The sequence below is a fragment of the Mya arenaria genome, chromosome 13 (genome assembly GCF_026914265.1).
Source record: "Mya arenaria isolate MELC-2E11 chromosome 13, ASM2691426v1".
Classification (NCBI taxonomy): domain Eukaryota; kingdom Metazoa; phylum Mollusca; class Bivalvia; order Myida; family Myidae; genus Mya; species Mya arenaria.
Genome location: NC_069134.1, coordinates 21,208,961 through 21,235,523, shown reverse-complemented (window position 1 = coordinate 21,235,523; position 26,563 = coordinate 21,208,961). Strand labels below are relative to the sequence as shown.

The 26,563-nt window shown below is 37.1% G+C and overlaps 1 protein-coding gene across 1 annotated transcript in view; it reads right to left on the bottom strand.

Annotated features, from left to right (window-relative positions):
* LOC128215120 (uncharacterized) overlaps nt 1-19,485 on the bottom strand; it is a 63,583-nt gene extending 44,098 nt beyond the window's left edge. Inside the window, exons 1-18 of the mRNA XM_052921840.1 lie at nt 19,399-19,485; nt 18,863-19,041; nt 12,207-12,306; nt 11,506-11,693; nt 10,875-11,083; nt 10,373-10,566; nt 9,649-9,850; nt 9,393-9,476; nt 8,503-9,249; nt 7,890-8,237; nt 7,277-7,366; nt 6,682-6,906; nt 5,998-6,345; nt 5,686-5,769; nt 5,237-5,503; nt 4,566-4,910; nt 2,977-3,279; nt 2,427-2,771 (exon numbers count right to left, since the gene is read on the bottom strand). Of these exons, the coding sequence (XP_052777800.1) occupies nt 2,427-2,771; nt 2,977-3,279; nt 4,566-4,910; nt 5,237-5,503; nt 5,686-5,769; nt 5,998-6,345; nt 6,682-6,906; nt 7,277-7,366; nt 7,890-8,237; nt 8,503-9,249; nt 9,393-9,476; nt 9,649-9,850; nt 10,373-10,566; nt 10,875-11,083; nt 11,506-11,693; nt 12,207-12,306; nt 18,863-19,041; nt 19,399-19,449 (4,309 nt within the window). The 5' untranslated portion in view covers nt 19,450-19,485. The remainder of the gene's footprint in view (nt 1-2,426; nt 2,772-2,976; nt 3,280-4,565; nt 4,911-5,236; nt 5,504-5,685; nt 5,770-5,997; nt 6,346-6,681; nt 6,907-7,276; nt 7,367-7,889; nt 8,238-8,502; nt 9,250-9,392; nt 9,477-9,648; nt 9,851-10,372; nt 10,567-10,874; nt 11,084-11,505; nt 11,694-12,206; nt 12,307-18,862; nt 19,042-19,398) is intronic.
* Nucleotides 19,486-26,563: the final 7,078 nt, after the last annotated feature.

Sequence of the window (26,563 nt, the reverse complement as noted above, 5' to 3'; positions counted from 1 at the left end):
AGCAGTGGTGTGTAAACAATTAAGCTTATTAAAAATATGCCATTTTGAAAGCATTATCACTGTTTGTCTACATATAATCAACGACCATTCATAAGTATATTCATTTGAATCTTTCTCTGCATATGTGACATCATATACATCTAAATCATGCTTAAGTTTCAAATTTTGCGATGGAATCGTCATGACAATGCTCTCTTGGTGTTAATAAATTTTATAATGGTTCATTGCTTTGTGATCTCTGACCCTTTTCAAATAATTTCAAGACAATATCTCAAACAAACAAAACATCCGAATAATGCATGTAATCAAAATTAATTTAAAGTCAGTAAAAAAAACATTCAAACATGTCATACATTGATTTAAATGTGCTAACTGCTTGCACGACTTTCACTTTTGAATGTCCAATGTCCAATGTCGTGCTGGCACAACATTCGATTTTGAATGTCCAATGTCCAATGTCGTGCCAGCACAACATTCGATTTTGAATGTCCAATGTCCAATGTCGTGCCAGCACAACAATCGAGTATGAATGTCCAATGTCCAATGTCGTGCTAGCACGACTTTCACTTTTGAATGTCCAGTGTCCAATGTCGTGCCAGCACAACATTCGATTTTGAATGTCCAATGTCGTGCCAGCACAACATTCGATTTTGAATGTCCAATGTCCAATGTCGTGCCAGCACAACATTCGATTTTGAATGTCCAATGTCCAATGTCGTGCTAGCACGACTTTTACTTTTGAATGTCCAATGTCCAATGTCGTGCCAGCACAACATTCGATTTTAAATGTCCAATGTCGTGCTAGCACGACTTTCACTTTTGAATATCCAATGTCCATTGTCGTGCCAGCACAACATTCGATTATGAATGTTCAATGTCCAATGTCTTGCCAGCACAACATTCGATTTTGAATGTCCAATGTCCAATGCTGTGCCAGCACAACATTCGATTTTGAATGTCCAATGTCCAATGTCGTGCTAGCACGACTTTCACTTTTGAATGTCCAATGTCCAATGTTGTGCCAGCACAACATTCGATTTTGAATGTCCAATGTCCAATGTCGTATGTTTAGCTAACTTCACACAGCTAGAGCAAATAAGCAATTGTTTATAATTTGTAATGAGTTATATAATTGTTTATTAAATGAACTTTTTTATTTTACATATAAGTTATCACCTGTCAAACACCTTTCGAATAATAACACATTTTGTTGGGTTCACGAGACATTAAATTTTACATTAACTCTGGTGGAATGATCAGATATTCGCGTATATATGGGTCGGATACCTTAAAACAGGAGGACGTTTTGATACTATTACATTGCTAAACAAAATATGCCAGGAAAAAAGAGAAACAGTTGTTTTGTTCCATATAATGGCCAATTTATATTCATTTAACAGTTATGCCCTGAACTGTAATGTAAGTTAAGTTTATAATCAGCAAAAGTAGAGCGGTAAAACATATGTGAGTCTTCTTAAACAGCAATAGCAAACGTTTTCAAAAGCGGCATTGACAGCAGAAACTTTAAGCAAGGTGACATTTCAATAGAGGCGGGAGTGCACAACACTCAAATGCAGCTTTTAAATTTTCGCAACCGAATAGTTCTGCAGAAAGCAATAGTACAATGCACCAGTCAATTGCAACCACGCCCCCACCCCAGGTCCGGGGGTATACCGGGGATAGCGGGGGAAATGGGTCGTGTTTTTACCTTCCAGGTGGCCCCGCAGGGCCGAGTTAATGCGTTGGTTTTGTTTTCACGTTGAACATAGCGGGGAATGGGCCTTTCCTAGGATGTCCAGGGGGTGCGGGGAATTTGGCGAGGATTTTACTATCATTATACGCGGGATTGGCTATACCGAAAGTCGAAGTCCCCGCTATTCCCCGGACCTGGGGTGCGTGGTTACAACTGACTGGTGCATAAATGTTAAGAATAGGTTTCGATGTTTTCGTATACGAGTACATGCGTATCATATTCCGTGTTCTTTTAAAAGATGCACATATAGCTGGGGAAGCTGCAACATGCAGCAAGCATATTCAAAGTGTTTCTGCATGGTGAGAAAAGTCTTACCAACTTTTATGTCACCAAGTGTTTTCTTTTTTTAAAAACTTCCACTGCACACGCACATGCAAATCTAAGCACTTAAGTCACTAACCGCTTTTAAGCAATACTTAAACTAATTTATCTTACCAAAGTTTTGGGCTGTCGTGAAAAGTGTATGAGATATTATACAAGACATTGTGGAATATTGAACGATAGCGACATCACAATGATCCTACACATTATAGTTGTCAATTTAATAACATGAAATACCATATATCGAGTGGGAACGCATTAACTCATTGAATAATTAGGGTACTTAAAGAATCACAACCATAAGCCATTAAAATGAATATGTTATAAAAATAGCAAATCGAAGCGAAAATACCTTTACTCCTTTGCATCGAAACTGAGCAATTAATTGCCTTGACAGTTGATTGGAAAATCAGGGTCCCACTGACGTATGTGGAATTCACCAGCAGCGCGTTTAGCTGAACGCCAGTGTACTTCACTCCTAGTACGTCACGGCTAATTAGTACGTCATTTTTCAACGTTATGACGTTATAAATGACGGCGTACGTGCCGGACATCGTGAATTGAGTGTTCAGTACGTTGATTGAGGCGATGGTGTCGATAGTGGATGCACGGGTGATGTTCATAAGGAAGGATGTTGTAATTCTGTCGTCAGGACATGTGTACTGGCCCTCCCATTCGCTTGGTACCAGAATAGTGTCTGCATCAGGAGAATGACAAATATGAAATTTATTATTCATTGATTTGAAATGACCATTTTTTCTTCAAGAAAACATGGCGCAAAAAACGCAGTATTCGGAAGATGTAATTATAGTATGTTGGCTTATCATTACATAGTTAATTATTGTCATGGACTCGATGTTGGCATTGAAAGCCTACAACTTATCTCATCTAAATATTGTTACCATCAAAATTGTCACACTCGGCGGACCCTCCTTGTATGAGGCTATCACAGTTCACCCCTGTCCATCCCTGGCGACACAACTTCCGGCCGTACGGTCCGCACGTGTAATGGTTGGTACAGTTATCTGCGGGCGTGCACGGAATGCTGGTCATCGTCGTTGTCGGTGTTGTTGAAGTGGTTGTTGGTGTTGTTGTTGGTGTAGTTGTTGTGCTTGTTGTGGTGGTAGTTGGTGGGATTGTAGTAGTTGTTGTTGTAGTTGTGGTAGTAGTTGTAACTTTGTCTTCGCACCTATATCCTGTATAGCCTGCAACGTTCAACGTTATAAAAATCCTTACCATGCCTTTTTGTATAAACACATTGCCATGTCTCACTGTATAAAACACATTGCGGTGCCTCATAGTATAAACACATAGTATAAACACATTGCAATGCCTCATAGTATAAAACACATTGCGGTGCCTCATTGTATAAACACATGGCAATGTCTCAGTGTATAAAACACATTGCAATGCCTAAGTGTATAAAACACATTGCAAAGCCTAAGTGTATAAAACACATTGCGATGCCTCAGTGTATAAAACACATGGCAATGCCTCAGTGTATAAAACACATTGCAATGCTTCATAGTATAAAACACATTGCGGGGCCTCATTGTATAAACACATTGCAATGCCTCAGTGTAAAAAAAACACATTGCAATGCCTAAGTGTATAAAACACATGGCAATGCCTCATTGTATAAAACATAATGCGATGCCTCATTGTATAAAACACATTGCGGTGCCTCATTGTATAAAACACATTGCGATGCCTCATTGTATAAAACACATTGCGGTGCCTCATTGTATAAAACACATTGCGATGCCTCATTGTATAAAACACATTGCGATGCCTCATTGTATAAAACACATTGCGATGCCTCATTGTATAAAACACATTGCCATGATCAATTAATAAAGTGTGTTATAATGCCTCTTTGTATACAACACAATGAGATGCCTCATTGTTTTAACAAATTGCCATGCCGCTTTGTATAAAATACACTGCCATTGATTAAAACGCATTTGGTTAATAATTTGTATTTATGTAATCATGACATTCTTACGGACAGCAATTATGTTCTGATAATATTACAATTATGTCATGGCATAGGTGAATGAACTGTGTCAGTTTAAAATAATAAGCACTGAGTATTGAATGCGTACCTGTATCACAACAACAGCGGTACTGATCCCTCGGCAGACCCAGCCTTTGACATTGTCCTCTGTTGTTACACCAATTAAAATGCTCGTACACTGAAACAATGTCCATGAGTAAGATGAAAAACAAAATACGTTAGAACTTGATTAAATGTTCAAGTCAACAAGTCCCATACAGTCGTTGAACCCTAAATCGTTATTTTGGCAATGCAAACCAACACATATCCAAGCAAAACAGTTTTGGCAATGCAAACAAAAATAGCTGACAGTAACAAACCCATGCTAAACAACGACGATTCTAAATGCTGCCGGTTCAACAGAACAAACAAGAATGATAAATATAACGATTATTTTAATATTGTCTTTTATATATGGCAAGAAAACAATATTACCTGGACCCCTTTTTAGCTGTGTAGTACATGTGTACGATCCAGACTCGTCCTTGAAGACTGTCACACCATCTATTAATAGTGGATTGGTGAACTTCCCGTTAAACTCAACCTGGGTAAAGTTTCGTCCAAATATTTCATTTATTATAATGGAATTTGTCTGGAAGGCCATCACTTGAAAATATGAGGCGAATGTTCCATCAACAAGTATTTCGTTTCCATCAACATCCATGTCCCCTACGAGGTGGATAGAATCTTTAGCGAGTGTCAGGTTTACACTAAACCAGCGCATAATGTCGTTTCTGCAGGTATAGTTGCCTGTCCATTCGCTTGGGATAAACGTTGAAGCTATAAGTTAAAACAAATACACCGATGTCTAATAAAATACATGAACACATGAACAGCAACCACTAAATGTAGTTTCCAAACAAATAATCAGTTCAAACAACATGTAATTGTTATATAATAACTAAAACAGTGGGCTGTGACTGAAGACCCAGTAACACGTCGAAACTGATATAATCTACTTACTATCCGCTCTACTAACTATGTGCAAGACAAACTGCTACACATGATCTGAAGCTAATCGAAGAAAAATAAATGGGTAGTTGAAAAGAGAGTTTCATAATTATTTATGTCTGGAGTAACCTTCGAGTAAATTACTTATTACTTACAGTCAAAGACGTCACAGTCGGCTGCACCAAGCGGTATGACGTCAGAACAGTTATAACCTGTGTACCCGTCAATACAGACGCGATGATTTGTGATGTCACAGTTGTAGTTTCCACCGCAGCTCATCATGGCGCCCGTGCAGCGTGGCCCGGTGGTCGGGGCAAGAGTGGTCGTAGTGGTCGCGAGGGTCGGGCGCTGTGTGGTTTGGGTGGTCAGGTGGGTTGAGCGGCGGACCACGACCTTCTGACTGCACGTGTCGCCCGTGTAACCTGGTAATTTCAGAAAATCAGAACATTGAATCGTTGTTCTGTAAGAATATGTTAATATACCAAAAATGTTGTAAACGTTTTTGTATTTCTGATGTACATGCGTTTTGGTGTACATGTGTGGTGTTGATCCAGGGCATGGGAAAGTTATTTAATTCCAAGTCAAGAACAATGATGTGTCTTACCGGGTTCACAACAGCAGGTAAACTGATCCTGTTGTCGTCCGTGCCTCTGGCACTGGCCATGGGTACTACACCAGTCGATGAATACTGCAATGAACGACGTATATGTTATACTAGTATTCGAGGAGCGAGTTGACATCAGACTAGTATACATCAGTACACGTCTTCAAGCGGTTTACAGGGTATAGCTCGCTTAAGTACTTTAATATACAACTCCCAGTCCACTCAAACTGGTGTGGATTTAAATAATTGAATTTCTCATTTCTATGGTATCAAAAAGGGATTTTTACAAAAAAAAACCCAGGTCATGCTTACCAGCCTTTCTTCTAATTTCCATCGGGCATGTAACCTCCCCATTTTGCCCCTGGATGATCACAGCACCCGTTCCGTAAACAGCAGACTCAAATTGTCCATTCATCTCAAATTTTGTGAAATTTCTTCCAAAAATTTCATTAAGGAATATTTGGTTGGTCTGTAAGGCAAATAATTTGAAGAAGGAGGCAAATGTTCCGGTTGTTTCCACCAATGAACCGTCAATGGCGATGTCTCCTACCATTCCTATATCGGACGCGGATTTCGTGATGTTCATTCGGAAACGCCTCAGGATCTTTGTATCGCTGCACGTGAAGTTTCCGTCCCATTCGCTCGGGATTACGGAATTCACTAAAAGAACAAAACACAAGTTATAAATATGCAGGGGGTGGGGGAGGGGTGGCGACAAACATAACAGCGTAATGAATGCTTGCTTCCTAGACAATATCTCAGATAAAGAAGCCTTAAACTTGATGATTCTGACTCTTTGTCTATCAATTCTACAGTTGCTATAGGATTATGTTGGAGTAGGTTTATCCCTATACGTATATTACCATATATGTTATACTGTGTGCACATGTATTGCAAAACCCTTGGACCTGAAAGTTCTTCCGTCTGCCAGCAATTCAAATCGGATTTAAAATACTAGAAGAAATAAAAGCGACCTTACAAGATCAGGTGTCTTACTTTCAAAGATGTCGCAGTCGGCAGGTCCATCAGGGATGATGACGTCACAGTTTGCCCCCGTCCACCCCTCCCGGCATACCTTCTGTCCCTGGGGCCCGCATGCGAAATGACCGCTACAGTTGTTAAGGGGATGGCATGGCGCTGGAGTGGGAGTGGGTGTAGTGGTGGTTGTCGTGGAAGTTGTTGTTGTGGTAATTTCCGTTTGGCAGTGGTCGCCTTCGTATTCTGCAGAGGGTATTCGTTTGTAGAGCACAGTATGTTAATAAAAACGATTGCAAATATATAATTCTTTCATTTTTACTTTTTTCAAAGTCCTATGGACTAAGATCATTATATATATAGGGAAGTCCAGCTACGAATATTTGTTAGCTGGTAGTTTAGGCCCTGACTTTAGCCTCTAAACAGGCTATTTTTTGAATTTTTAACTACTGAGTTTGTCCCTGTATTTTTCGTGGTATCATCGTAATGAGCGTTCACATTTACATGGTAGCTGATAGCATGAATAACAGTGGATTAGGGAAAGTAACAAAGTTTACGTTTAAGTTACTGATTGGCTTAAGTTCTGCATGTTCATATGTAGCAACACCATACATACTATTGTCACAGCAACAGATGAACTCGTTCTGGTGCGTCCCAAACCTCTGACAATCACCGTGGCCACTGCACCAGTCGGAGACAACAAACACTGAAATGAAATTTGATTTTTATTGAGAAGAGAATTATGTGTGTTAAAAGTTGAGTAAGGATTCCGGTAATTTGCTTATCATTGGGCCGTTTGTTCCGAACTTTATCAAAGTTAACAACGTCATTAATGGCATCGTTGTTTAAAAAGCGAGCTGTTAAATGATGTGCTGATGTATACTTCAATTAAACAAGTACAATTGTAAAATTTGTTTCAGCTCTTGTTTGAAATACTGCAGATCACACGTATACCGATTAACTTCGAGAGCAATACAGAACTGTATCTTTAAAAAGTTTGGAACATACAAATGTCACTGTAACGTTTCCTCACTAATCAATGACACTACCCCAGTCACGCTGTGCTAAATGAAGTTAAGGGCATTTCATATTCATATTGATAAACTAGTAAGGTTTTAGATACGATTTATTCAGTCCCAGGTTTTCAAACAATTTTAAGTAATAATAAGATGCTTAAGATTCTCAAGATAAAATTGAGAAATTTGGGCCTGGTTTATTTAATAGATTACCTTTTTGTCTGCGCATTTCCATAGCACAGTTCAGACTGCCAGATTTCGTTGTAAAAATAGTAGCTCCAGTGATCAAAATGGAACTGTTCATGACACCATTTAACTCAACCTTCGTGAAATTCCGTAACGCAATCTGATCCGCGATTGTGTCCGTACTCTGAACAGCGAAAATTTTGAAGAAGGATGCAAAGGTACCCGACATTGTCAGGTTATGCCCAGAAATCAGCATATTCCCGGAGAACGCAATGGTTGACGTGGACTTTGTGATGTTCATGACGAATCTTATAAGTTGGCCGTCGTCACTGCACGTGTAATTACCGTCCCACTCGCTAGGAAGAAACGCGTCCCCTAAAAGAATAATTGAAATATTCAATATCATAATTTTACAATCAGCACTAGTAGTCTGAATGTTACTGAAATTCTTATATTGGTAATTAAATCATTAAACCTAGGAGTCATAATATGAAATCAATAAATGTTGGCCGATTTTTTCACACTTTTTAAAAATCACGTGTTAATTGACCGTTCCATTCTGTTTTGCGATGAGCTCAGACTAAAGAGTCATTAAGCCTATATTATGCATACAAGGTATCAACGACAGAGTTGTACTTACAATCGTAGATATCACAGTCCGCAGCTCCGTTTTGTATTTTGATGTCACACCTTGACCCGGTCCACCCTGGTGCGCACACGTGGTCACCCATGACGTCACAGTCAAAATGCGAGCTGCATGTATGCACGGGTGCACACGGCTTCGGAGTTTGAGTTGTCTGGGTAGATTTGGTAGTTGTCGCCGTGCTAGGGGTAGATTTCAGTGTTGTTGTTGATGTCGTTGTTGTTGGTTTCGTTGTTGGTGCTTGTGTTGTTGTTGTAGTCGTTGATGTAGTTCGTGCTGTGGTTGATGAAGTAGGAGGCAGTGTAGACGTCGTCTGCCTGGTTGTAGTCGACTGTTTTGTCGTTTGCTTTGTTGTTGAAGGCACTGTGGTTCTTGTTGTTGATTGTGTCGTTGATGTTGAAGATTGTGTTGCCGTCTCTGTTGTAAGTGTAGTCGGTTTGGATGTTGTCGTCGTGGTTGTCGTTGACGTGGTGGCAGCTAGAGTGGATGCTTTAGTGGTAGTTGATTTTTCGGTAGCCGTTGTAGTTGGTGCCTTTGTTGTCGTTGTCGTTTGTGGTACAGTTGTGGTTGGTTTGGGTGTTGTAGTTGTTGACGTTGTCGATGGTGTTGTGGTCGAGGTCGTCGTTGTGGGTGTTGTTGTAGTTGTTGTTGGTGCTGGCGTTGTGGTGGTTGTGGTCGTTGTGGTGGTAGTAGTAGTGGAAGTGCTGGTTGTCTTGCGGATGCCACAAAACTCGCCTGCATAATCTGGAAAAGGTAAAGACGTTATGTTTAAAACAGTATTCATTCAGTTAAGAATAAATTTGATCCAAGTGAAACAGTATAAAATGGTATAAATACAAGGCCAATTTAGGCTAAGGAGAATATGACTTAGTATACTGAACAATTACCTGAATTGCAGCAGCACATGTAGTCCCTCTGTTTCCCTCCATATCTCCAACATTGACCTTGGCCATTACATGGATCGAATGTTACTGAAATAGACAAAAGAATCAATAATGCTTTATTCATTGGGGTATATAGAACCACACTAAATCTGCCAAAAATCAATGAAACACTTCTATTTCAATGTGTGCGTTTTTTTCAGAAACGTAAATGTTTATGTCTAATACAGTCTCGTAAAGCGATAATTTATAAAGTGTTAACCTTGTGATCGCGTCAGCCTAAGTGCACATGTCTCTTTCAGAGTAGTTGTTGACCCGTGACATGTGCGAGCGTCTCCAGGACGACGAGAGAGGAAGATGGCGGCGCCGGTCATCTCGGTGGCGGACCGCAGCGCGCCGTTTACCTCCACGTCCGTGTAATGCTGACCACCGAACATGAACGGGAAATACACATTGTTCGAGCTCTGTGGGTAAGGAGAAACATTTGGTTAAGAAAAACTGCTCATATGTTACCAAAACATGCCGAATATTAATAGAGACGGATCTGTGGTCTGATGGAAATCGTCTTCAGGGAAGTACGTTAATAGAGTGTTATGTGTTACAGGATTATACACTGGAGCGCGTCAAAGAACCTAGATTGAAATCTAACAAGACTGATGCTCGCAATAGGGCCGACGCCCATGGAAAGGTCAGTAGTGTTGTTAAATATTAATGCATTGCGAAACCATTTGCCCATAAGATATTCTGTAGAGTCATCAGAATGGTAAAGCGTGGTTACGACGATGTTTAAAGCGTGGTTGTCATAATGGCATTTGTTTCTCAGTCAGTCAAAATCCCCGAGCAAGTAACTTATGCCTTTCAAGTAGTTTCGAATTTTGAATGGACAGTCATCTGTATTTTTCCCCAAATATACAGAAATATAACAGAGATATATTTAAAAGATACCTAAAAATGTCAGTACTGAACAAACACATTAGAATTTGTACCTGAAGTAGAAGGTGTTTGGTATAAGAGGCATAGTTCCCGGTGACGGCGATGCTGTTACTCCCCAGGAAGGCGGTCGCAGTCACGCCCCCATGGCTTGCCTTCGTAACAAACAGACGGACGCTCATGTTTGCCACACAGTCAGAAGGACAGCGGATGGAACCTTCCCATGTGCTCTTGTAGAACACGGACAACTCTGTCAATAAGAAATAATTTTTTAAATGTTTAAATGAAAACTCACGGAAGACTAAATCGGTTATATAAAATGAATACTCCATTACATTACATTTATAAGGGAGAACAAGGTTATAATATATACTAACCAATCGAACTATTTATCGGACTAGTAATGAAGTTTATACTATGCTTTTTAACATCAATCCTATTAAAGGGTTAACTTAGTAATGTAAACAGTGGGCTTGCTGTTATTTACGATCATGTTTTCATTAATTAAACAGAAGCATATGTTGTACCATGGGTCACCCTAACCCATATCGTATATACCATTGTCCATGCTGCAGTCCGCTAGTCCGCCAGAAACTACAGTATTACAATCTGACCCGGACCACCCAGGCATGCAGTTCAGGTGACCGCTGACGTCACAGGTCACATGTCGCCCACACTCGTTTACGATTGGACAGTTTTGTTGCGGCGGATGGCCGAGGTAGTAGTTCGAGTGGGTGTTGTAGCCCAATGAATAAGTAAGCGAAAGACTGAAATATAAACATTAAAATGTTACGAAGCAGCATTTAACGATGTTTCAATATTTAAAATCGTATTAGTGTACTAAATAGAATAATATAAGTGTCCATTCATGGGCGTAGCTAGCCCTCTATTCATGTTGTATCGTTATTGTGCTAGGGGTTCAAGGATCATGCCCCTCGGAAAAGAAATGAAAACCATGGTGCTCTGTGGTGCATTCTGGGCGTTCTGAGGTGCTTTATTTTGTACTTGAAAATGGACAGTTTTAGGATCATTTTAATACTAGAGTACGCATACTGCAACTATGGCTGATTTGTTTTTAAATTTTTGTCGGAATCATGTGGATTTAGCCGCGTACTCGCTTATTAGCAGCTACGCGCCTGCCATTGATAAATTGTAATATGATAGTATCCTTTATTTTAGCGTAGCTCACGTAGTTGGGTGTGGATGTCTCGTGCCACTCAACGTCAATGTGTTTCCACGTGTAAGAGTGACATTATGGGACGACGTTCCGACGTAAAACATAAGCATCATATCGTCCACCAACGTGACCGTCTCTGAGCCGTCAACGTCATTATCTACGTCATACACGAACACCGTCATCTTCGCCTCGCCATTAGTCTGAAAGAAACACATAATTAGTTTAGAACAGGAATCAACCACCGACGCCATATTGAAAACAAGATATCATAAGGAGAACTTGATTAATCAAAATAAACTATTTATTAGGCCATGTTAACATAAAAACGGCAAATGATTTAGTAACCATGTTTAAGTCAAGTCAAGTCGAGTCAATATGTTTATTCTCTAAAATTCTTGTAAAAAGGGCATGAACATATTGAGGTAACAAAATGAAGACAATGCGACGTAGAAGTTCAAAAGAATAATAGAAAATATATGATGTTAACACATTACCGTATTCAAAATATAAAATTGATATTAAATTTTTAATCTGTTAAAAAATAGCATATATTGCATATTGATTCTCGTTGATGACCACACTCAAAGAACATTTGACTCCGTCTGACACAAGTTTACACTCTTCCTTATCATGATCATGCGTAGCCTTTATGGGAACTTATTATTCTCGCTGAAGTTTATGCCAAACGTCAAATTATTTTGTAGGCTACTCACGGGCCAAGTGACAAGGGGCAGCTGAAGCCTAGAACCGGAAGTGAAGTTATGAACATTCTGGTCCGGTGGTCCGTCAACAATACCGCACTTCTCAACGGGGCTGGAACGAAATTTGTTTATCTTGATTAAACTGTTTACGTTTAATTGCCCTTATGTTTCAGTAAAAAATGTTCTTATTGAGTAAAATATTAAGGAGTGTGAACGGCGGAGCGAGCAAAAGTTACATAAAATGCTTCAATTGACAAATATTATGATCGGATTTTCTGCAGGCGGGGAACCAAATTATGACGTCATATCTGCTTAAAATCTTAACGATTAGGCGTGAAGGCCGATAGGGGATTTCGTTGGCTGGAATTGTAAGTTATAATCTAAAGAAACGATTCAAAGCGCGGAGATGTGACGGTAAAGTAACAAACTACCGATATCTGGGTCCGTCAGCTATACCTTAGATGGTTTTGATATGTTTCTTTTATTTCTGACATTCTCACTGCTAATTATATCACATCAATAGTAGTGACTACTTCTTTGGCTTTTTAAAAATGTAGATGGTCTGAGATGGTTTAACATAGAGAAAGTGCTACAGAAATCATACGGATGCACCACCTATTAGGGCTGTTACCATAGTAACGGACACTAATTGTTTTGCAAAATTATGATTAATTTATCCGTTGCCGCCAACGTATAGTTATCATCTGATAGTCAGTTATTTGTAAATTATTCTAAATGCCAGGTATACTATCTAAGGAAGGCCATACTTAATGTTTTCTATGTTTAGCGGCAGGTTTCAACTAAAAGACCTACCTACCCGGCATGAAGAAAAACGAGTGCATTGAAAAAACCCATCACATTTTAGTTTCTTAAATAACAAGCGCTTTGTGTTCCATGAAAACATAATGGCACTGCATGGTCATAAACATTTGTAGGTCCAAACATGACATATATATTTTCACTTTCAACAGTGGCTTCATTGACGCATTGGACCGAGTGTTCAAAACTTTGTTACAGTTATCAACGTTGATTACGTCCTCCTTGTTACTTTCACATCTTTACTGCTCTGGACATTTCATTGATACACTTTTGTGATCTGCAGTTAAACTTACATTTGCAAGATTTGATCCAACTATTGAATTCAATACATATTCAGGTGGTAGATATAAACAGTGGCTGGCCCATTAAGTGAGTAGTTTACATAATATAATGTAGACCACTAAAACGTTAGTATTTAGTGTAATGAAACCATATTATTTTTTTTTATATACTATTTTTTATCCATTACTTAATGTTGTTGAAAATAACCACTATATTGATTAACAAAAGTCGAAGGAGTTCATGTATATTTTAACCCACATATCATTCGAAAGAGTCCTTTTGACATGTGTATCGTCCATCGCGGGACCTTAAACTGACTTTTGTGGTTCTGTTTAGTTGTGAATCATATTCTGAATGGAATACCTGAACACAAGCCCTGCGATATCAATTTAACAGTTGATAACTGAATGTCACGTATTGAATTCTTGGTCAAATGATGATAAACGTTAACAAATAATGATAATGAAGTTTGCGGCATTAAGAACCCTGTTATCTTGATGTCTGACACTTTATTTGTTTGCCGGCTAATGCGATCAAATAAACTTGGAGATACTGAGATAGCCTGTTGCGGAATTTTTAATTTATTACCTCAAAACATTTAAAGAGTATGTGTAAAATGAATACTGAAACCGATACGGCTATAATCCTTAGTATGGGAAAGGGTCCATGTTATCAGAATGAAAAAACAACAACAACAACACACACACACAAAAAATATGTTCGTTAATACCCCAAAACGAGTAATTAGACTCATATGTCATTCATATCCTACTGACCATCACTAGAATTAGGCTTTCTGTTCAGTTGAATTAACGTATTTTTATCCTTATTGACCAATGAAGATTCAAGACTATTCTAAGTTGCCATTGTATACATTTCAGTCATATTAACCAGTACGTAATTAAGGCTTTTCTAATTTGCCATTGTATACATTCCAGTCATATTAACCGTTACGTAATTAAGACTTTTCTAATTTGCCATTGTATACATTCCAGTCATATTAACCGTTACGTAATTAAGACTTTTCTAATTTGCCATTGTATACATTCCAGTCATATTAACCAGTACGTAATTAAGGCTTTTCTAATTTGCCATTGTATACATTCCAGTCATAATAACCAGTACGTAATTAAGGCTTTTCTAATTTGCCATTGTATACATTCCAGTCATATTGACCAGTACGTAATTAAGGCTTTTCTAATTTGCCATTGTATACATTCCAGTCATATTAACCAGTACGTAATTAAGACTTTTCTAATTTGCCATTGTATACATTCCAGTCATATTAACCAGTACGTAATTAAGACTTTTCTAATTTGCCATTGTATACATTCCAGTCATATTAACCAGTACGTAATTAAGGCTTTTCTAATTTGCCATTGTATACATTCCAGTCATATTGACCGTTACGTAATTAAGACTTTTCTAATTTGCCATTGTATACATTCCAGTCATATTGACCGTTACGTAATTAAGGCTTTTCTAATTTGCCATTGTATATATTTCAGTCATATTAACCAGTACGTAATTAAGGCTTTTCTAATTTGCCATTGTATACATTCCAGTCATATTAACCAGTACGTAATTAAGGCTTTTCTAATTTGCCATTGTATACATTCCAGTCATATTGACCGTTACGTAATTAAGACTTTTCTAATTTGCCATTGTATACATTCCAGTCATATTAACCAGTACGTAATTAAGGCTTTTCTAATTTGCCATTGTATACATTCCAGTCATATTAACCAGTACGTAATTAAGGCTTTTCTAATTTGCCATTGTATACATTCCAGTCATATTGACCAGTACGTAATTAAGGCCTTTCTAATTTGCCATTGTATACATTCCAGTCATATTGACCAGTACGTAATTAAGACTTTTCTAATTTGCCATTGTATACATTCCAGTCATATTAACCAGTACGGAATTAAGACTTTTCTAATTTGCCATTGTATACATTCCAGTCATATTCACAAGTACGTAATTAAGGCTTTTCTAATTTGCCATTGTATACATTCTAGTTATATTGACCATTACGTAAATAAAACTCTTTTCTTATTTGCCATTGTACACATTCTAGTGATATTGACCATTACGTAAATAAGGCTCTTCGAATTTGCTATTGTATGCATTCCAGTGATATTGACCATAACGTAAATAAGGCTCCTTTTATGTGCCGGTGTATACATTCCACTCATAGTGACCATCACATGTAAACATACATCTCTTCTAAGCCGCCAGTAAATACATTAGTCATTTTCACCATTGGAAAATAAGGCTTTTTTCAGTATCATAATATTCATTTAGAGTCATATTTATCATTACAGAAATAAAGCTATTCTATGTTCCCATTTCATATACATTTCATATATTTGCCATTACAGTCAAACCTGTATTAAGTGGCCACCTTTGGGAAAAGGTCAATGTGGCTGCCTAAGACAGGTGGTCACTTAATCCCTTAATTTCCACCACTTAAACTTTGTTTAAACAGAGATAGATTATATATCTGAACAATTCAGTCAAATTGACAATAAAAGAAATAAGAATTGTGTTAATGGCCTATACCCGTATAACACTGAAATACACAAACAGGCAACTGAATGGAACATGTATGTTCGATAAGGCAATTATATTATAAATACATGGTTAAGAAACTAACAACAGTCTTTTTACGTAACGTTCAATAGGATTGCAATGTAATTAAATGCATCTGAAATGCGCTTAAGTATACGCCAAAGGTTGGAAACAATAGAATGCATTCTATTCTTAACCAACACAGTTATTAGTCCCTTAGAATAGCATTTATCGAAATTGTCAAAATAGGTTACTAAGAATAGGCTTGTTTGCTTATTGAAAGGTCCATAACGCTGAGATGCAAATCTACTAAGAAAAACCGTATTTGCTCAACGTAAATTAAGGGTGAAATGCAAGATCAAGTCACTTAAAAGAGCTGTAGTGATCAACAACACTGAAATGTATGTGAAATGCATTGAGTTTTGCCTTGTTTACGTAACGAACAATAGAGCTGTAAAGTAAGCTGAAGCCATTGTGTTAACGTAATGGCCAAACGTGCAAAAACGTAAGTTAAAGCCAGTGTAGTGAGCCGTAGATTTAGTGATGGTCAACAAGGCTGTACTATGTGCTAAAGCCACTGAGGATGGCCTTATTTATAAACAAACGCTGAAACACATGTTGAAGTCACTCATGTTTGCCTTATTTAAGTAATGGCCAATGCATGACTGAATGGTCAGTATGACTTTTTATATCACTAAATGGCCAATAGGACTGAATGGTCGATAGGAGTTAATTCTCAATAGGAGTGAATGGTTAATAAGACTGAATGGTCAGTAGGACTGAATGATCAATAAGACTGAATGGTGAGTAGGACTGAATGATCAATAAGACTGAATGGTGAGTAGGACTGAATGGCCAATACGACTAAATGGTCAGTAGGACTGAATGATCAATAAGACTAAATGGTCAGAAGGACTGAATGATCAATAAGACTAAATGGTCAGTAGGACTGAATTATCAATAAGACTGAATGGTCAGTAGGACTGATTCGCCAATAGGAGGTAATGCTCAATAGGAGTGAATGGCCAATATGACTGAATGGTTAGTAGAAATGAATGATCAATTAGACTGAATGACCAGTATGAGTTAATGGTCGATATGAGTGAATGGTCAAAATGACTGAATGGTCAATATGACTGAATGGTCAGTAGGAATGAATGGTCCATTAGACTGAATGGCCAGTATGGGTGAATGGTCAAAAGGAGTGAATGGTCATTATAACCGAATGGTCAATAAGACTAAAATGCATGCTAAAGTTACCGTTTAAATGTATGATAAAGTCATTGTAAGTTCCGTAATATATATATTTATGGTCAGTACAAGACCGTATGTTAACAACTCTATACAACATTACTTTTATTGGCTATGTTTTCATTTCAGTCACTTAAGTAAGAATGTTACTCCTGAGACCATAGCGATAACTAAGATACGGAATGCAAACTGACCACTTGTCATCCAACGCCACCAATTTTTTAATCAATCCATTCGGTCGAAGTCTACCCTTTTGACCTGGTCCAGCTCTGTTGGAGGATTAGGTTCGTAATCAATAGATAAGAGAGGAAGTGATGACTTAATTCATGGGAACCATGGGAAACGTTTGATTTAACATTTTGGTATTTGAACGTTCGATAAATTCCAGATCTTGAAAATGACACTGAAAACAAAGCTAATTTCTAGCGTAAAGTAACGCAATTTCATCTAGGTGAGACCGCTCCCCCCTAACGCCCCCCTCCCCTCAAGACACCCGCCCCCAACCCCATTCAGGTCTTGTAAAGCAAGACTTGCTGATACTGATATATGTTATTTCAATGTTATAAAAATAAAAACGTTTACAGTTGACCGCAAATCCTTTAAAATATTTGTTTTATATTAATTGTCTTTTGCATTGCATTTTATTGCCACATTACTAGCTGTACGAGTATCTCTTTAGAGATAAGGCGTGGGATAGAACAAATATATGCGCATCATGGTGCACTATGGTCCGTTTGTTATAAGTGTTTTATAGCTATTAAAGTATTAAGGAGATGTGCATGCCGGCGACGTGTGCTATCTGTCATGTTTGCCACCTACAATAGTTTAAGATAAAGGGGTCTCCAAAGATTTAACACCAGTTAAGAGAAGGCAAAATATAAACGAAATCCTTTATCGAGTTCATATTAGTACATCTGAAATATCTCAGACATATATTCTAATACAGCGTATTTGATGCCTGTCTTTAGTACAGATATATTAAATAATATATTAGTTTTACTTTGCTATAGAGTGTAGATAGATATGTGCTATATAGGCCGTTTTAACTTCTCACAAAGTTAGATAGTATTCAGACCACACCCTCGGGGTTGGTCAGTATTTTTGTCTATATTCAAGAATAAATATACTACTGGTTGCATAAAGCCTCTTGAACGGTTCTCATAAACCTACTGCCTTACAGCCAAACTGTCCATACAAAGACAGTTCAAAATATACAACGTACAATTAACCTGTAAAAACTGAAAATTAAACATTTGAATGCTGACAATTCCAAGCAATATTGACATTTGCTTAATTTGGTTCAGCTGTAACCCTATTTAGATGTCCCCGGATCCGACCTGAACATGTTGAATATTTGTTTCCAAATTTTTGTGATATTTAGAGTAATTTTACCTCAAGGTTTTACCCCAGAAAAGTTTTCATAACTTCAATACTGTAGCGCGTGTGCGTTGAAATATTTATTTTTCATAACACGTTATATTTTAATACATATTTTTATTTTCCCAAACGATACAAGAAACGTACGTGGCCATTGTACAAATACGTATTTTTCTTGTAAAACATGGATCTTTTATATTTTTGAACTATCGGGTATGTCAATGCAAACCTAAACATTTTCCTACCTAAGAGTCCGTGTCGCGGAACGGTGATTTGTGAAGTTAAGGGAAAACAGGACAACTACTAATTAAATGAAAAATATTATTTGTTTTTAATAAAAACATTGTTCAACAATAATCCCTCACCTGTATTCCGCTGGGTCGGACACGCATACTTTAATCCTGTGGTCGCACCGCTCGGGAAGGCACGTTGAGCCCACGAGACTCGTGCCGTCACAACACGCGCCCCTGACGTCACTTCCAGTCGGGTTCGCGTAGTTCCGGAGCTCCACTGATACAAAAGGTTCCCCGGCCGTCAACGCGATCTGACCAGGCAATGGACGCAAAAGGTTAAGACGCATATAATTGATATGTTTTTAATCTTGAATTTAATAAAAGAAATATAAATTATTTCATTTTACGTTTTATTTTGATTATTAAAGAAGTTTTATACTTTTTGTCTATTTCAATAATTAATTATTTGTCCTGAACTGTAACAAGAACATCCATGTTATAATGCATTTTTTTTGGAATAATAGAACTCGTATGTTTCGATATTTTACGAAAATCAACAAATTACGTAAGCAATAATTCTTTAATAATTATAATAATAATAATAACAATAAAAAAATACTACAACTACTACTACTTATAATAATATTTTTGTTTTTAAAAATACTTACAAATAAATAAAATACTAATAATTCCATCATTTTAATTTTATTTTTCATCATTATTCCATTTTTTGTTAAATGCAGCCACTGCACGAAAGGTTATAAAATGTACTCCAAAGTGATAAATTAAAGCCTTCAATACAATATCTATGATATGAAGGAGTGATTTCAAAACTGTAGACTCATCGCACGTGCTTGTCAAGCTGCGTAAAAGTTACGAGTGGTCGGAATAGAACAACCTGTAAATGTGGGTGAGCATTTCGGATTATCTGCGGAATTTATTCAGTATTTCTAAATGTTAAAAAACGCATTGATTTTGGGTGGTACCCGATTCGCACCTAGGTAGCCCAGCTATTTGTCGCTCAAACTAGGGAGATAAGGCTAGCTGACCCCTCCAAATCGATCTGATAAATGTTTGTACACTTTTAATCACTTAGTGATCAGTATTTTGAAGGCGAGAATAAGCGTACTTATTTCAGAGAATTAAATAAGGAAAATGTAGGCAGAACTCCACTTCACTGCAAGTAATGGGGTTTTCCTCAATTGGCCTTTTTACAACACTATAGTATTGGTACATGAAAGGTAATAGGTACACAAAGAGCGTTTTGGAGCTATCACAAACGATCATTTAACTTCTTTTTCAGTCTAAAAAGGAACATAACTCAACAATTATAGAAGCCAGAGTTATGACTCTTGTTGTATATGTGCATTTTATCCATGGCAACATGTATACCAAGTTTTATTTGCACATTTTGAACGGTATTAACGTTATGGCCAATGTTAAGGTTTTTTTGGTTTCACCCTTAATTGCTTTTTGGTTTCTATTTTTTGGGCGTATCTTTCATTCACAATACAGGCGTATTTACAAATGTGGAGCAATTGGAAATTTATAGTTTTATTGATAACTTGAGTTTGGCGTTAATCTTTTGAAGTTCTGTAATGTGCCTTATTTTTTGTCAATTTGTAGTTTTTTAAGATCGCAAATACACAAACTTATAAGAATAAAACATAGGATGTTAGATTTCTAACGGACTTGCTTTAAGTTTATATCTTTTTAACAATCGTATTATTTTTCGTAAGTTATGTTTTCTTTTGTGAAAGTATCGTTTTTTATAAGTAACAATTCCGATTATCATTAGATTTGTGAACATAAAACAATGTCGAATTAAAAAATTCTAAACAAGTTTAAAACATTATTAATAATGTAGATGTCTGAATATATTCGTGACCATGAACATAGAATCCTAAACTGCGGTTGCTTGGAGTTACTGAAGTATTTTTTTATCAATTTAAAACATTAATTCTGTTTGTTTTTTCTTCGGCTTAATGAAACATTCTTTTTGGGCGAAAAGGCGTGGGTAGACAAAAGTGGCGGTGGCATTAAATGATAACGATCAGGGAGTACGTGTTTGACAATCACATTGTACTTACTCATACGTGTGCTTATCAGTCAGAGATAAATATGACTATGGTTTTATGATTTTCACCCACATGTGATCAGCATTTCTTAATATCATAAATACATAAAGACCGATTTGGGCCGATTGTTCAGAACTCTGTTAAAGTCAACAACCTTGTTAATATTATCGTTGTTAACTTTCACATCTTTACTGGTCTGAAAGTTCCATGGACACACTTGTGATATGCAGTATGTTTAACAAAATTGAAACAGCTGTTTCTGCTGTATTTCTTTTATTCAAATATATGATCACATTATAAACATTTTCACCTTTAGAGTTGACAACGAAGCTCCTAGCATGGTGTTTACTTCAACAACTTTCTGAACAATCGGCCGTTTATTTACTTAATTTTCTGCTTCATTATTTACAGTCAGTCAACCACATATTACAGAGTGAAGTGGTCCAGTATTTGGTGCCTGGCTCTGGTTTGAGCCTTGCCTGGTACACTTTCTCATGGACGTCTGTATCGGATTCTGTCCAGGAAACGAACTCGAGCGTGATTTTATAAAACCAACAATTTTAATAATAGAGCTGAAGTAAAAGCGTTTGGACTCAATCATATAACCTGTGTTTACACTTTGTACATTGTGCATTACGGTGTGTCCACCCGGCTGTACTAACAATCTGTTTGGCAGTGGCTCCGCTTAAAGATCCTCGCCGGTCCATTTCTTAAGAGGCGATATGTTGAACACCGCGTAATATCGTGATTCTTTTCATAGTACTTAGTACTACTGATACTGAAGGCCTTCTTCCTTGGGCACCTTTGATTCAAGGACGTAATCTTTACTACCATATTCTTAAATCAATATAAATAAAGGGTTTTATAATTTATTTCATTCTCATCAATGCATGGTAAATTCATAAATTAAATAAAATTACATTCAACATACGCTACAAACAAGTGCATTGCCACTCTAGTAAGAGTTATAGGACGGTATAAATTTTATTAAACAATTAAGACACATATCAATACATCTTTTTACAGATTATAGCAAAACACCGTTGTTTATCCCATTAAAAAAAAACAACAACAACAACAAAACTGCCACACCTGACAATAAGGTGAGTGATTTGTTTCCTACATTCTGTGTTCATTCTTAATAATGACTTAACGTTCAAATCATACACATATGCTGCAAAATGACGAAAATACGTCACTAAGATAATTTCAGTTTATGACTAAGATCTTTATCGGGTCTATCATTTATAAATGAGAATATAATAAATGTGTATGGCAGTTTAATAATTTGTGGGTTGACATTATCGCTGGTGCCCTGCTGCAGTCGTGTCAAAGTTTGCCTAAATATACAAACAAGTTAACCAGAAAAGCAATGGTCATCCAGTCTTACAGTATACACATAACTAGTTCTTAGGAATTCACCAGAGCCAATGTTGAACCGGATAATTCCTGTATGATTCAATGTGGTAAAACTGCAGATTTCTTAAAGTTAAAGCTGTTTTAAATGGTCCGTACGCGGTTCGGCAACCGACAAAAGTCCCCGAAAGCATTTCAAACAATAATCGTTTACTGGACGGGAAAAGAAATCTAACTTTGTCAACAAACATCTCAAATATTACAAATAAATCAAATATGCAGTGCCGAATCATTCGTCTCACGGGTATAACAATCTAACACGGTAATTAATAAAAATATTAATTTGTCAAAAAGTGGCACTGACCCTTAACACTAAGCTGAAACGTCGATAACATTTACTGCAACTAGACTTGGTCGAGGACCGAATATTTTCAGTGGCCAAACGTCACCCCGATAACATTATTCATAACCATGGGTTCCATTAAAGCATGGACTGATAACCAGTGATCAGGGCCTTCAAACTCTCATTGAACGGAGACTATTTAAGGGTATCCCGTCTTATCTGCCTTGCAAATAATTAGCCACACACAATTTCCTCCCGCGGCTTTGTAAATTATTAAAATAAACTGGTCACCATACTTGTTGTCCACCACGTATAAACAAGCTCGAAAAATGTTGTGTGCCTCGGCAATTAACAAACTGTGCCCTCAGAACTTGCTTTCACGCAAAAAAACAAGGTTTATACATTAGGAGACCGCTATTTGAATGTGCTTCACATCTAAAAACGTCATAAATATTTGCAAGATGCCAATTGTTCGCCATAGCTCACCATTGGGCCTCATTCGGGATTGGATTGGTTTGAAAGTGTAATTTTCGTGTTTGGACATTATACACTCAAGTCAAGAAGTCTTTCATGTGCTAAAACCAATTTTTGATAATTAATTAATTTGTCATGTTTTATTATCTCGCTACTATAAAGAGGACATAAATTGATAAACTGAAATCGTCCATGTTACAAGTCTAAATATTCGAATATTAAATGATGTTTTAGTTGTGTCAATAAGTTTTGATAGGGTTACTTATGATATTGGCCATGCAATGCCAACCACACCCTCGATAAGGCTTTCAAAGTACCGTTCCCATACGAAAAATCATATCTTAAGTGACATGTTAGTGGTTGTATTTGTTGGTTTTCTCCCTGTCAAGATTGTTGAAATGGTTTTAGCGCCTCTGTAAATGTGTTATTAGTGTTATTTTATAACTATCGCCTTGAAGTTATGACATATTTTAAAATCGTTTAATATGGAACACCAGAAGGTTCTTATATTGTGACATCTTATGCTATTATGTCTATCTGACATGCTATCATGTCTAACTGACATGCTATTATGTCTAACTGACATGCCATTATGTCTAACTGACATGCTATTATGTCTGACTGAAATGTTATCATGTCTAACTTGCAAGTTATCATGTCTAACTGACATGGTATAATGTCTAATTGACATGTTATGATTCATAACCGACATGTTATTATGTCTAACTGTCATGTATTATGTCGGACCGACATGCTATTATATCTTATTGACATGGTATTTTGTCCAATTGACATGGTATTCTGTTTAATTGACATGGTCTATTGTCTAATTTACATGGTATATTATCCAATTGACATGGTCTATTGTCCAATTGACATGGTCTATTGTCCAATTGACGTGGTATTCTGTCTAATTGACATGGTCTATTGTCCAATTGACATGGTATTCTGTCTAATTGACATGGTCTATTGTCTTATTGACATGGTATTTTGTCTAATTGACATGGTCTATTGTCTAATTAACATTGTATTTTGTCCAATTGACGTATTGTCTACAGAGCGTGCTATGGTGTCAAAATAGTATGTTATCTTGTCAAATGAACGTGTTGTTTTGTTAAGGTGTCTATTCTTGAACTATTCTTGTCTTGTTGGTCATAAAGTTTCAAGAACGTAGATCTAAAAAAAATAACTCAAAATTACAAAATCCTATAACGGCCATCGTGATCCTATTCGTCGCCTTGTAAGTTGCTCCCCCCCCCCCCCCCAAAAAAAAAACAACAAAAAAAACAACAAAAAAAAACAAAAAAAACAAAAAACATCAACAACAAAAAAACAACAACACACATCAAACGACATTTGTTTGTTATATTTTTGCATTGTTTTTTTTTCAAATTTGTATTTCTTAGTATAGGAATAGTGTTTTGAATTCTTGAAAATCGATAAAATAGATGCGATATATGATGTACGTGAAGTTAGCGGCCTAGCGGCCTAGCGGCCTAGCGGCGTGAAGTTAGCGGCCTAGCGGCCTAGCGGCCTAGCGGCGTGAAGTTAGCGGCCTAGCGGCCTAGCGGCGTGAAGTTAGCGGCCTAGCGGCCTAGCGGCGTGAAGTTAGCGGCCTAGCGGCCTAGCGGCCTAGCGGCGTGAAGTTAGCGGCCTAGCGGCCTAGCGGCCTAATATAGTATCTTATTTCAAAGTAGGAATATATGCTTTTTCTTATAAACAATGATAAATTGAATGTTTTTGTGCACGAAATATCAATTTCAAGCGATTTTCAACATTTTTTTCAAAAAAGTTTATCAAACATTTTTCTATTTTATAGCATGCAAACATGTCTGCTCTGCTAACAATCTGATATATTTGCTGTTTATATGCACCAATCATCACTATGAAACGATTTTCAACATTTTTTTCAAAGAAGTCGATCAAGCGATCTAGCGGCCTAGCGGCCTAGCGGCGTGAAGTTAGCGGCCTAGCGGCCTAGCGGCCTAATATAGTATCTTATTTCAAAGTAGGAATATATGCTTTTTCTTCTAAACAATGATAAATTAAATGTTTTTGTGCACGAAATATCAATTTCAAGCGATTTTCAACAATTTTTTCAAAAAAGTTTATCAAACATTTTTCTATTTTATAGCATGCAAACATGTCTGCTCTGCTAACAATCTGATATATTTGCTGTTTATATGCACCAATCATCACTCTGAAACGATTTTCAACATTTTTTTCAAAGAAGTCGATCAAGCGATCTAGCGGCCTAGCGGCGTGAAGTTAGCGGCCTAGCGGCCTAGCGGCCTAGCGGCCTAATATGGTATCTTATTTCAAAGTAGGAATATATGCTTTTTCTTATATACAATGATAAATTAAATGTTTTTGTGCACGAAATATCAATTTCAAGCGATTTTCAACAATTTTTTCAAAAAAGTTTATCAAACATTTTTCTATTTTATAGCATGCAAACATGTCTGCTCTGCTAACAAACTGATATATTTGCTGTTTATATGCACCAATCATCACTCTGAAACGATTTTCAACATTTTTTTCAAAGAAGTCGATCAAGCGATCAAGCGGCCTAGCGGCCTAGCGGCCTAGCGGCCTAGCGGCGTGAAGTTAGCGGCCTAGCGGCCTAGCGGCCTAATATGGTATCTTATTTCAAAGAAGGAATATATGCTTTTTCTTCTAAACAATGATAAATTAAATGTTTTTGGGCACGAAATATCAATTTCAAGCGATTTTTAACAATTTTTTCAAAAAAGTTTATCAAACATATTTCTATTTTATAGCATGCAAACATGTCTGCTCTGCTAACAAACTGATATATTTGCTGTTTATATGCACCAATCATCACTCTGAAACGATTTTCAACATTTTTTTCAAAGAAGTCGATCAAGCGATCTAGCGGCCTAGCGGCCTAGCGGCGTGAAGTTAGCGGCCTAGCGGCCTAGCGGCCTAGCGGCCTAATATGGTATCTTATTTCAAAGTAGGAATATATGCTTTTTCTTCTAAACAATGATAAATTAAATGTTTTTGTGCACGAAATATCAATTTCAAGCGATTTTCAACAATTTTTTCCAAAAAGTTTATCAAACATTTTTCTATTTTATAGCATGCAAACATGTCTGCTCTGCTAACAAACTGATATATTTGCTGTTTATATGCACCAATCATCACTCTGAAACGATTTTCAACATTTTTTTCAAAGAAGTCGATCAAGCGATCTAGCGGCCTAGCGGCCTAGCGGCGTGAAGTTAGCGGCCTAGCGGCCTAGCGGCCTAGCGGCCTAATATGGTATCTTATTTCAAAGTAGGAATATATGCTTTTTCTTCTAAACAATGATAAATTAAATGTTTTTGTGCACGAAATATCAATTTCAAGCGATTTTCAACAATTTTTTCAAAAAAGTTTATCAAACATTTTTCTATTTTATAGCATGCAAACATGTCTGCTCTGCTAACAATCTGATATATTTGCTGTTTATATGCACCAATCATCACTCTGAAACGATTTTCAACATTTTTTTCAAAGAAGTCGATCAAGCGATCTAGCGGCCTAGCGGCGTGAAGTTAGCGGCCTAGCGGCCTAGCG